We start from the raw sequence: 13,013 nt of genomic DNA, 5'->3' as shown, positions 1-13,013 counted from the left end.
TGACCCTGTGAGGTGTTGAGCAGTTCCTAAATGTAATTATCACTTCGATAGCCTATTCTGTGAACTCAGAATAGTCTATTGTCCAAGCTCAGTTGGCCATATTTTTACAAACTAGAGCCTGTTAAAATCACTGAGAAAAGCCCAACTGATTTCAGTATATGCCAGCACACTCAGTGACATGCAGTGTGTATGAGCAACGTCTGAGGAATTCATTAATTTTTTCCCACTATGAGAGGAAGAGGATATATTTGGCAATGGTGGCATTTCTAGGAAATAGGAGTTTAGTCAGAGTGCAACATTTCAGATAAAAGAATGAAAAGGAATGCAGAGTTAGAGCAGCCTAATAGTAAACTACCTTTGCATGTTTCCTTCCATCTTTGTCTGTCTGTGATCTGTGCGTAGCACCAGGCATCATCCGGAAGCCACACGAAGAAGCACATGACGTCATTTCAAGCTTTCGTCAATGCTTCGTTGTGGCTTTGTAGACAGGAAGCACAGTAAGAATAGTGCAGTTGGCACCTTCCCTTAGAGACTAACCAAACCCTCCTGGAGTAAGCCGGGGAGTAAGTCTTTATTTGACTCTTGCAGTTGGCAATCAGAAAAATGACTGTCAAACAAAACAGTGTTACCTTTGGGGAATATGGATTTAACTAGACCATATACAAGAAGGGAGAGAGATTGTGGTTGCCAAATCACTCAGTAGTGAAAATCTTCAAGTGTCTGGAGTTGCATAACACCTTTTTTTATAACATAATGCTTTAACCGGAAAAAAGAACCTAAAATAAAAGCAATAAACTATTGTGACTTCTGCCTTCTGCCAATGGATTTATGGCATCAGAGCCTTCAACATAACATCTGTGTGTGCTGCCATTTGCCCTTTTAGTATTTTTCCAGCACTCCATAGGAAGAAGTACTTTGCAATTACTGGAAATGACAAATGGTTTTCATATAATTTCTTTATTTTTGGAAAGGATATAAAACTGGAAAGGTCCAGCCCATTGCCTAAAATGCATTCACTCAATTGAGAATTTGCCTTGTTCATGTAAACATAGAGGGAATTTAGATCTTCTCAAATGTAAAGCAAGAACAGGCAGTATACAACCTGTTTCACTAGTACAGCTTCATACCATTTCCTTCCACTGTATCTACATACAAGCACTGGGGGGAGCACAGTAGGAAGCAGTATAAGAAATTACCTGCTCCTTAAAAACAATCAGTTGTTTGCAGGTAGCACAAGGAATTTTTGCCCTTCCCTGTCACTCTCCCTCAGATTACTTTACCAGGAGGTGAAATCTCTCTCTGCAGTATGTGTGCTGACCAAAAGGCTGTTACCTGTATTCACCTTTTTTAATAATAAAATGAGATAAGAGAACTACCCCACTTCTCATTGCAAGCTTTTGTCTTCTTCCAATTTAACACTTGATATTAGCTTTCAGGAAGGTAATCTATTTTGCTAAAATCTGTCAGGTTACAGTGATTTGATCTGTTAAAAATCTGAGGTTTCTGACAGGAAATGTAAGGCCACGAAAATTCCACAACCTTAAAATAAATGGCCTGAAAATTGAGAGCCAAAACCAGACAGAGTGGGTACTTCCTTATGACAAACAGAAAGGAGGGTTGTATTCACCTCCACGGATGTAAACTGATTGAGTGTTGAAGCCTGGGAACCTTTCTCAATGCTTTATATAGTGTCTCTTAGCTGGTGTCCTGTAAGCGTGTTTAATGGAATTTTAGCTCCCTGTTTTATTTTACTGATACTTTTTATACTGTTTATTTTGCTGGTAACTGTTTTGAGTTGCTGAATGTAATGATCAGTTCCCATGAGTGGTACTCTGCTCCTTGAAAATTCCAGTGTGGGGGCATGGCACCAAAAAATCATTGATAGAGTACAGTATGAATAAAGGAGCTACACTTTTATTATACTAAGTCTGGTTACCATTCATATTCATTCATTGCCTATGAGAAAGCATTCTGTTCATTCTGTTGAGCCCAACTCAACATGCAGTTCAAACCATATTGTAGCTCAACCCATGATCATCATTGTATTTTTTTTCATATGCAAACCTTCTCAGCAAAGATGTAATTTTCTTCTGAATTGTCACTACAGATAATAAAATTCAGCAGGACAAACACAGATTCATGCCTCATGTGAGCTTATTAGAAATTATTCTTTCAATGCCAAGTTTTTCATTCACTTCTTTTCATTTACATCTGTCAACGAGCTGTCTGTTCATGAATTAATTTTTCATACTGTTAGTGTGCCAATGAAATCAGATGCAGGTCTTAACTTAGAAAGGAATTTTGGAGAAATTAAGTGCATGAGCTCTGTCACCTCTGTGAGCATATTATGCATATGCAAGCATATCAGAATTTGTGTTAAATCTTCTCAACAAGGTCTTTTTTCCACAGAAATGTACTGCCTCATACTGATTATGATAATTTCCTTTGCATCTTTACAATTGCTTTTAATAATTCTGGTTTTATAACTTTGCCCCAAAGCAGTGGCAAGTGTATTGCATATAATGGCCTTATTTACCCTTTTGCAAATAGTAACAGTTCAGTTTTTTTCTTATCTGCTCTCCAGATCTTACTGTAACAAGAATGACATGGATGTCTGTATGTGGCATAACAGCACAAGGCCAGAGGATTGAATTGCGACTTCTAGGCATCGTTCTGACATTAAATTGTTATGCAGAAAAGATATATGTCCAGTAGAAAAGCTGTTGTAAACAGGCAGTGAAAATAAGTTTTCCCAACACAGTCATTTTAAAGCCACTGATGATCAGTGTTTATTTTTTAAGCCCCTTTGTCTGACCTCTTGTATATGGTAGTGTAAATAGGAAATAGGGGAATGTACATACATTATTGTGCCTAGAAGTGCCTTCTCTGCGAGTTCAGCTATTCTCTGTAAATTCAGATTTCTGCAATGCATGAAGATCAGACAGGAATGTTCAAATATTTAGAGAAAGTACTGTATAGTATGTTTATAATGAAACGTGTTTTCTTCCTGTCCCATTTTTCTGCCATGACAGATGACTTCCCCCTTCCTTAGTATTCTAACTGTATGGTTTTACTTGTACAATAAATTTTCCTGGAACGGTAACCATCTGCTGAAATGGAAATTGCAATAAATGTCCTGCTAATGTTTTGAGAAACACAAGTTCCCCTTAAGGATGGAACCTACACCTGCAAAAATACCCCACTTAACCAGAAAACACCCTACATCAATCTTTGATATTAGCACTTTCCTCAGCTTGATGGGAATTTCCTTGTGCCTTGAGAATTCAAAGCACTTTGCATCCTGGGCTTGGTTCTTCCTGGAATGAGTATAGAACCAAGATCTTATAGACTTTACAGAAAGCAATAAAGTTACAAAAACTGGTGCCAGGTGAGCTATACATGAATTGTATGATAGTTGACTTTATTTTTATTTATAGATCTTTTCAGATCAAACACTACCAAGGAGAAGTGTTTGGAACAATAATGAAAGAAGGGTGCTAATTTGATGCAGGGAGTGATCTGCATGCCTAAACAAAGGCATATAGTGCTATGTGAGACTCTAAGGTATCCAAGATACCTAATGAAACCAGGAGATATGATACAGTACCTATAGGAGACCCAAGCTCTTCTGAAGCAGCAACTGAGGATGGATAGGATGCTGTAACCTGTAATGCTGCATTCTTAAGTGTAAAGAGCTCTGGTTTTGCAAAACTAGGTTTACCTAGGAAGAGATACATTATGCTCTAGGAAACAAGAGACAATAGTGTGCTATCTCAGACAAAATAAAAATGTGGACTGTGGTTATGTCTAAGTGCAGTTAAGTGACATGAGTATTTGTCTGAAAAACATTTTATTGGCAAATTTAGTGTCATTGAGACTCTTTCCCTCACTAGGAGAGATGAAAAATACTAGCAAGTAGCTAGCAGAAGGAAATCTTAGCTGAAATTCATTGGCAAAAAGCAAGGGGAGATCTAATTGCAATTTAAAATTTAGCACAGTCAACTATATTAAACTCTGTATCACATTAAAAGTACTGTTAGATGAGAGCTCAGTAAAATTTGCTCTCAATACTCTTGTTTATGTTGGCCTGCTGGGCATCCTATTCCTTTTTCCCTCAAATCCCTAGTAACATGGGCGATTCTTTGCCATTCTGTCTTTTCAGAATTATGGCCATCTGCATTTCATTGTATAAATCCTTTAACTTGTTTATAGAGAAAAAGAGAAATGTTTCTTTTCTTACAGTGTTGAAGATTATCAGTGAGAAAGGTGCCAAAATGCTTTTAAACTGAGAAAGTCCTGAGTGTGATATGTCTGTTCTGTTTTTATTCATCTTTCACACAGTGAAAAAGGAAATTAAGTTAATGGAAAGTATTTGATATGACAGCAGTTGTTGCTATAATAATACCATGCATACAATGTTTCTGAGCAAATTATTCCATATTATTTTTGAAAGGACTGCAGTGCAATACCTTTTTTCCAAAGCAAAGGCCAATGATGCAATATTGAAAAAAAAAAGAAAAATCTTTTTACAGTAGTTATTTGAAACTTTTCCTTCTGAATTCATTTTGGTACAAATTCAACAGGAAGACTAATTCCATCTCATCTCTGAAAATCTAACATTCTATTTTTAAGTTCTGACTTCACAACCAAATATAAATACTTAGTCCTTTTAGTAGTTGTTTATATGAATCTTTAACCTGTTGTTTATGTAATAAACAGTTAAATCACAAGGGCAGTTGAACAACTGCTCCCTATTAGTGGATTAAAAAATTACCCTGGTAAAGGAAGACAGTTTTAACACCTATTTCCACTTATATTATTTGCATATTTCAAGTAGTTTAATGACTCACTTGAATCTCATCCTGATCCCCATCAGGAATGTACATTTTCTTTTCTGTCCTCATGCTTTGTACTCAGAGACAGTCACATATACATGAATATCCTCACCTGAAGTTCAGGGCAGTATAAAGTCTGCCCCTGTATATGAGCTTGCAGGACCTGACGTAAACTGAAACCACACAAATGAAATGAAACTGATGTTGAAGCAGAACTGAAATCTTGAATCAATTGCAAGTGTAATGCTCTGTACTGGCTACTTTTCCTCATGAACTCCTGAACCTTAGCTTTCTTCCACTGAAAATGTTTTTGCTCTAACACCATTTATTTCTTTATACAAAAATGTTAGTGAGGCGGGTCTCCTTTGTATAGAACCTTTTAAAAGCTAAAGGTGAAAGCCACTGAATATGTTCTTTTATCTATCTGCACCTTTTATTATGTCTCTCCACACCCGCGTGTGTGTGTACGTATATATACATATATACACATACATATACATACATATATATACATGCACAGAAAAATTTTATATCTTTGTGTGGGCACACTCCATATTTCTTCTTGTTTATTTAAACAACTTTTCTCATTAAAAGTGAACATTTGGTCATTCATTTTTTCATTAATTTTAATGTAGGAAGTCTCCAACATCCACTTGTTATAAAGAAGACCAGATGAAAGATGTCCTAGAATTAGGTAAGTTATGTCAACCTTCAGTTTGACTTATGCCATATTCTTCAGAGCAGCTGTAACCAAATACACATGAGTTGCTTCTTTTGTAACTCTTAGTTGATTCAGAGTAACTGCATTTGCTATTAACTTCTTGGGTGAGACTGTGTAAAGAAGTAATTAAGAATTAACCAAAAAAACCACTGGCTCATGTATTTTTTATCTGTCCTTTCTGGCTAAAGCTGTATTTTCCTTTTTATAAAGATGGATGACAAGGAAGTCTCGATTGCTATAATGATCACTCCCTGGCATTGAGCCTGCTGGAGGAAGCAACTTTTTTCAGCCAACATATGATACGATTTTTTCTTTTCTTTCAGTTGATGTTGAGGATGAAGAAACAACTGGTGAAGTTAGTAAGAATGTGGATCTTGCAACACTGTACATGCTTCAAGTCGTATCAAAGGCAATTGATATTTCTCTTGCGAAAGTAAGACTAACTATGATGTTTAATAAAATATATGTGTGAGAATGTTACCTCAGTCAAGTTAGCCAAAACTGCAATGGATTGCTCTGTGTTGCATGTTTGTGTGTGATTGAACATGTGCTGTATTAATTCCTGAGTATTTTCCTTATTTGGTATTCAGGTGAAAATGTAATGTAGGGATGCCTGTCCAAAATTCAGAAGGATACCAGGAGAATGTGTTAGAATGCATCAGCCCACTTGAAGCACAGATAATAGCTTTAATTAACGAAGCTTGTAATATTTTAATGATTATAGTCATTGACTCATGTGCTTATTGTTCAATCCTTTAAATTGACAGTGGTTTAAGATAGGTTTATTATTCTCATATCACTGTTTCTCTGTTGCTTATCTTCCTTATTTGAGCAGATGGAACTGTTAAATACTTTTAATATTTTCTTTCCCATTCAGAGGGAAAAAAAAACAGAGAAAAGATAATGGTGTCTTTCAATTTTATTTCTAGATCAAAGAGGTCTGAGTAACTATACAAACACTGAGCAGTCTGTTCTTATTTACTCAGCTTTTCTTTAGCATGAATGCAATTTCTTCACTTTAGCTATTCCTGAATTATAGTAGTCTGCAGTTGTTCAGGGCCAAGGTCTGAATTTGGCATATGCTGATATACTGTCCAACATACAACAGTCAGACATTGGAGTAACATTTATCTCATACCACCAACTTTGACAGGCAAACCAGGCTGAAAAAACAGGTTTCTCCATGCTGTGTCAAGCAGGGTCCTTTTTTCCCTAATGTAACCATCAGTAGATGTTGATCTTCTAACTGTTCAATTTAAGGCAATATTCTGTAATGCTTTCCTGGGAAACTGTGCCCCAGACAAACTGTATAAAGAGTTTCCTATGCTGAGCGTCACACAGCATTATGAGTTGAAGGAATATTGCAGGAAAAGGAAAAAATTGCTCCTTTTCATTTGAGTGTTGCTATTTACAGTATGTGTAAAACAGAAAAGAGCATTTATAGTAAGTTAGTCATTCCCCTTCCACACTCCTCCTTTCTTTTCTAGAAATTACTGCAAGTAAATGTACTTGTGTTTTGGATTTGTTTTTAAAATGAGAACTTTTTTCTTTCTTTTTTTTATAGGAATTAAAAAATCTTTTGTTTGGCTCTAGTCTTTGTTGCTTCAGTGAAGAATGGAAAATACAGAGTTTCACATTTAATAACATACCACAGTTAAAATACGGCATTGTGCAAAAAAAGGTACTGTAAATTACTTTCTTAAAGTGATCTTTGCTTTTTACACTGAGTTTACAAAGGCTGTGTGTTTCAGCAATAAAAAAAAGACTCTTGTCTTTCTTTAACTTCTCTTGTTACCACTGGATGATGTCACCTTGTCAAGTCTTGTTCAGAGACTTGAGATGGATGGAATATTTCTGAGGGAAACTTAAAGTAGTTACAGAAAGTGTGTGTGTGTGTGATGAGGAGTTATTTGTAGGGAGGAAGACAAGCTTCTTCAGCTGAAAGCTAGTGGTGATAAAAGAATAAAAGGGCAGAAATCAAGGGTGGAGTTTAAGAGAAACGGGATATATAAGGGTAGTGGTTAACAAGTTTAAGATGGAGCTTGATCAGTTTCAGAATGGGGGGACATAGGAAGAATTGCGTGCTGTGCCTGAGAAATCAGAAGATTTTTGCATCGTAAAGATATAAGGGTCACATGATGAGGCTCATTCCTAAAGTAAAAGGAAAAAAATGCCCTTGCAGTGTCCCTGGGACTGGGGCACTGGACTGGTGGTGGGACCACCTCCTTTGCAGTCACGTTTCTGTAATTCTGGACTGCAGCCACAAGATGCCAGCTCCTCCCTAAACCAAGTTTTTCATCAATGCCTAGGTATCTTCTACCAAGTGGCCCACTCTAAAATCCCCAGCATGTCCCTGTGGTGACCAGAGCTGGTTAAAGTACCATGCCATGACTAAGGTCAGCCTGAAAAGCTTGTACCCAATCCACAGAAATTTTTGGTGCTAACAAAGTCCTCTCTGGTCTAGGGCATTCGTAGGGAGACTTGCTCATCTGGTGTCTATCTTGTCAGCCTTGCCTGGGCACTTGTCTCATGCAGATAGACTGCAGTTCTTCAGACTGTCCTTCTGCTTGGTACGCTGGATGCAGTTGTTCAGCCTGGATTCTCAGCTGGCTGATGTGTAGACTCAAACTGGGGACCACACTCAGGGCACAAGATTTGCATGTAATATGTAGCTGCCTCCAAAATCGAGCAGATCCATAATAAAAACGCATCCTCCTCAGCTGCAGCTTAATGCCTTGGTCTCTGCCCTGTGACTCTGTACATATGCTTCTGGGATATCCATGCACCAGGTCTCTTCTTGTAAGAGCAAGGATCTGAGAACTTCAGCAGAGACTTGGAAAGGAGTAGACTCCTCTTTACAAAACACTCATCAAGCTTCTGTGCTGATGCAGAAAATCTTTATGTGGCCTGAGAGAAGTAGACCATTATTTACTATACAGAAATTAGAGGGAGAGAGGTTTTGGGGCAAGGACAATGGCTAATAAAAATGTCATTAAGATGTTTAATTAACTTACCTTGTCTAGTTAAATATTTCATTAGGCTGATGGTCTCAGAAGAAAGCTGCTTATGTTTAAATAAAATCTAGTGGAAAAAGGATATTAAACGTTCATTTAAACTCCAAAAGGAACCATGGCAGTAAAGTTCACTGGTCCACAGTAAATGTTACTTTGGTGTTTCCAGACCCTGCTACTAGAGGAAGGGTGTCTCATCACTTCCAGTGACTTACTGGCCATTAAATTCCCTGCCGTAAATTCTAAATTCCACAACAGGAATGGTAAACCAGACGGTTTTGCTTAGATGTGTTTATTTCAGATAGTTAATATATTTGTCCTCACTTCCAAAATTCTTTTCAGCTGAACAAATGTTTGATTCTTTCCTATCTTAAGTTTCTGTGGTGCTATAAGTAGATATTTAGAATGGTTCCTACAATTTTTTTTTTTTGACTGGGAGGCTTTCCCTGGTGGATTGAAATAATCCTTGCTTTTTTCCTTAATACATTTTAGACATTTCACTCATTATTATGTAAGTAATTATAGAGAGGTAGTGTGTGTGTAATATAAATGAGAAAATAGAAGGTATCGGTATCTAAGCTATTTTCTGATTACAGGACCTTTATTTTCTAGGTTGCATACTATGCATATTGCATGTACCTGCAGGTCCTGTTCTCTTAGGCTTGATGCTGTACTTAGGACAAACTGAGAAATAAACTGATCACTTCAGTCACATTGCTATTTGAAAATAGCAGCGCTGGCTGCACTTTTCATTCTCCTCCAGGGTTTTGAGGGGAGTTTGACAGATCCTAAACTGATTCATCGTAGCCTGATCATGATCTATAGAGCAAATTGGGGGTGCAACTATAGCATATGAGCAATGTGATCCTGAGTTAATCTCAAGAGTAACAACAGCATAGATTTTGGCATGGGTTAAAATCAGAACAGAGACTCTCCAGAAAACCTACTGGATGGTCCATACTTTCTTACCTTAATTGTTTTTCTTACTTTACCTGGGTACACAAAGCTAGCACTGATACATTGGCCTCTATGGGATGTTGGCTTAGGGAATACCTCTGTTAAAGTAATGGACTTCCTTATGTAAAGAATGAACTCATTTCTGAGAATGGCAGCATGTGCTCACAGACACATGGGCCAGCATCTATGGGATTTAATATGCTGAATCTTCTGTTAAGTTGCAGTAATTCCCAGTACTACCAATGTGCTATGTGGTATTGTGGTATCTGTAATGTTAGTCTTGTGTCCTGCATAACCTGCTCCATTTATGCATAGATGTTCCAGAGAAATTATGACTTTTCCCTATCTCCTCAGCAAACTACTTGAGGAAATAATACAATGCAAGGCACCTGGGAGAGAATTGAGTGACAAGGGAAGGAGAGTTATGGTGGATCAAGTTTTCTAGAAAAGAAAAGGGCATACCATTTGCTTCTTAGGACAACTTGTGCAGCTGTCTCTGCCATATAGTTAATCCATAGGAACAGGTCTTGCTCATGCTGTGGGGTCAGGTGGCCTAGATGGCAGGGAACAAGCAAGGAGAAGGAAATGCATTGCTACTCCATCCCACAGTCTTTCAGAACATCTATAAATTTGTTTTCCATAAAGTTTAAAGTTAATATTTGTTGGTATTGTGATTTTTTCCCAATATTAATCGATTGAAAGGTTCAAACTTCCTTCGTTTTCTTTCTCTTCCCCAGTGAGATAGCTGCCTGGTGCAGAGCACTATACATAAAACTGAAATCTTTGTTTAGTGATGTAAGTGGGAACTTGAGTGGAGGCATAGTGCTCAGAGGAGCCTTTGGAAAACAGTCAGATTTTATTTCTCTCTGGGAGTTAAGTAGGCTGTGTCTCAGTGGGGATCGGGTGATCTTTCATTTGTTTGCATATTCACAGAACAGATTTTTTAAAAAGTTTCCTTTGATGTTATAGATGTCTAGACATTTTCAGGAAGAATAGGTGGGAAACACAATACCAATTAGTAACACTGATTTTTATTGGCTTGCAAAAAAAAATAAAGCAACAGAGAGCACTACAAAGTCATGGATCGAAGGAGAGAGATGAAAGAATGGCTTAAGCCTGAGTGGAAGCATGTAGCTTGCAAAAGTTTTCACCAGTATCGAACAGTGCAAATTGTTTTGCTCATGGAGTGTCCCATTACTTCCCTCAGGGTGGTCCGTGTGGAGTACTGGCTGCAGTTCAAGCTTGTGTCCTACAACAGCTTATCTTTGCAGACAGTAACAGGAATAAAGACACTCGGTAAGTCAGGAATTGACAACAGAAATATTTTCCACACAGAAGTAAAAAATGTTTTTTTCTGCTGCAGCCACTCAGTAGCCTTTTGAACTTATTGAACTTCTCTTTGCGTCTGAGAGAGAAAGAAAGGAGCATATGATTTACTTGTATTTACTTCTTTTTCAACTGTAGGAATTTAGAGGTTGCTGTTCTCTTTGTATAATTACTTGCTTGTGATTAATCCAAGCACCTCTAAAATAAGCCAACAGCTTGAATTAAGGCCAATGAAAATTATTTAACCTTGAGATCCTGTGGAGATATGATTTCAAAGAAAATGTAATCAGAGTTTGAAAGACCATGTAATTCATGCAGGTTTTGTCACTAAGAAACTCAGGGAGGGTGAAAAATTGAAGTTAGAGCTATATTTTTTTTTTTTTTATTGCTACTATGTTTGATCTTTCACAGCTAAACTCCTTATTAGAATTTGAATTTAAATTCTGTGTTTGTGTTTTCTACTTACTTTAAAGGAATATTGTTAAGTATTGCTAGTGTCAAGGAAAATTTTTTTGACTGCTATAATATGAACGTACTTGTCACTTTGCTAAAGGAACAGAGCTTAATCAATGAAATGATGGAAAATAATGTCTAAAAAAATCAATTCATTACCAGACTTCTTGTATTTGTCTTTTGCTTTCAATAAGAAATTAAGTCTATTACAAAAGAAAAATTTCACAAAGCTTTCCTGTGCTTTATAGGTACAGTTTGTTGAATAGGGACAGCTGTATTTTATTAGTTTATACTACCACCACCATGTGATATGTGTGGGTGATACATTGACCCCAATTTAGTCAGAAGAAAAGCTTTTATGCTGAGTTTTTTTCTTGAACTTCATTACCTTACGATGTAAAAAAGTTTCTCATGTATAAAAATTTGGCCTTAAATATACACTTTTCTGCTTGGAACTAGTTAGGAAAGTGACTGGGTCTGTCCTGATTTTCATTAGTTTTGTCTGACTGGCACTTAATGTAAATTCATTGTTTGGGCTGCTTTCATCAATAATGAAAAAAACCAGGCACCTGTAGAACATCATTACTTGTCTTCAGCACCCAGAATGGGAAGTGACAGTTAATCAAAGGATTGCCAGGTCCTAGGGCATTCACACAGGTGCCCAGGTCCAGAAGTACTAGTGGGTAGGCAGTCCTGATACAAGACACCTAGTAATCCATAAGAAATGTTGAAAACCAGACTTACGAGTCCAAATACAATACTGAAAGTTTTACCTTTATTACTACTATTGCCGTTGCTAGTTATTATTGGCACTGATTGCTTGCAGACCCCAAGACAAGGGCCAAATAAACAAGATGCTATGAATTCATCACTTGAAAATCGCCTGTTCCTTGAAGTTGCTTAAAGGCAATAAGCATGGAGAGATAAAGTTGTAGGGTCAGTGGTATGATACACGTGCACAGTGTAATGTTAATTCTACAATGTTATGCAGTTTAATTTTTTTCTTTGTCCGTTCAGTTCTTTCGTTACTTCACCTCTGTCCGTAATTAATATCAAGAGCCTAATGTTCAGAGCTCACCTTTTAAAGGTGCAGAAATTAGCTAGCAAAACTAATTCAGATTATAATAAAAGCAGTCTTTTCAAGGTAGAATAAGGCACTTGTCCACATAAAAGAAAAAAATTGAGAAAGAAAATCAGTATATATTTAGATTTTATGACCAGGAATCTACAGAATTCACTGAAGAATTATTTCTGGTTGTGAAAACTAATAATTTCTTTCATCTTGGGGGACATCCTCTGATCATCTGCTCCTTGGTCCCTTTGAGTTTCAGGTCATCTGTAGTAAAAATAGAGATGTTAACCTTTTCCTCTTTCAACACGGTTCAGTGATCATAAGTATCATAAAATTATGTGGCACCAAAATAAGTGGATTGAGGCCAGGTTGTTTAAACTATAAGTGTCCCAACTCATGCCAGCTACAACTTATCCTGTTTACTTGGCAATATTTGCCTCTCCTATTTTTCCCCTCCTATTATCTACATGGTTTTAAAAGATTTTGGGTTTTCATATTTTGTATATGAAAAACGCTGCTGAAGTATGCAGAAAGTCTCCAAGGAATTTCAGGTTAGCAGGTGAGCTCTTTGTCTTTATGCACAGAAATGCTAAAAGCCTTCAGGCTCTGAAAAATGAATAGCAAGATGGACTCCTTTA

At 37.0% G+C, this 13,013-nt stretch overlaps 1 protein-coding gene across 2 annotated transcripts in view; it reads left to right on the top strand.

Moving 5' to 3' along the window:
• Nucleotides 1-13,013, top strand: part of MINDY4 (MINDY lysine 48 deubiquitinase 4) — an 86,254-nt gene that overhangs the window by 22,072 nt on the left and 51,169 nt on the right. For both annotated transcript variants that reach the window (XM_074899831.1, XM_074899830.1), the window contains exons 6-9: nt 5,471-5,529; nt 5,880-5,989; nt 7,121-7,237; nt 10,732-10,820. In XM_074899831.1, coding sequence (XP_074755932.1) covers nt 5,471-5,529; nt 5,880-5,989; nt 7,121-7,237; nt 10,732-10,820 — 375 coding nt within the window. The remainder of the gene's footprint in view (nt 1-5,470; nt 5,530-5,879; nt 5,990-7,120; nt 7,238-10,731; nt 10,821-13,013) is intronic.

The sequence above is a fragment of the Athene noctua genome, chromosome 2, assembly GCF_965140245.1.
Source record: "Athene noctua chromosome 2, bAthNoc1.hap1.1, whole genome shotgun sequence".
Lineage (NCBI taxonomy): Eukaryota > Metazoa > Chordata > Aves > Strigiformes > Strigidae > Athene > Athene noctua.
Note: the sequence above shows the minus strand (reverse complement) of the source record. Positions and strands in the feature narration are given on the sequence as shown.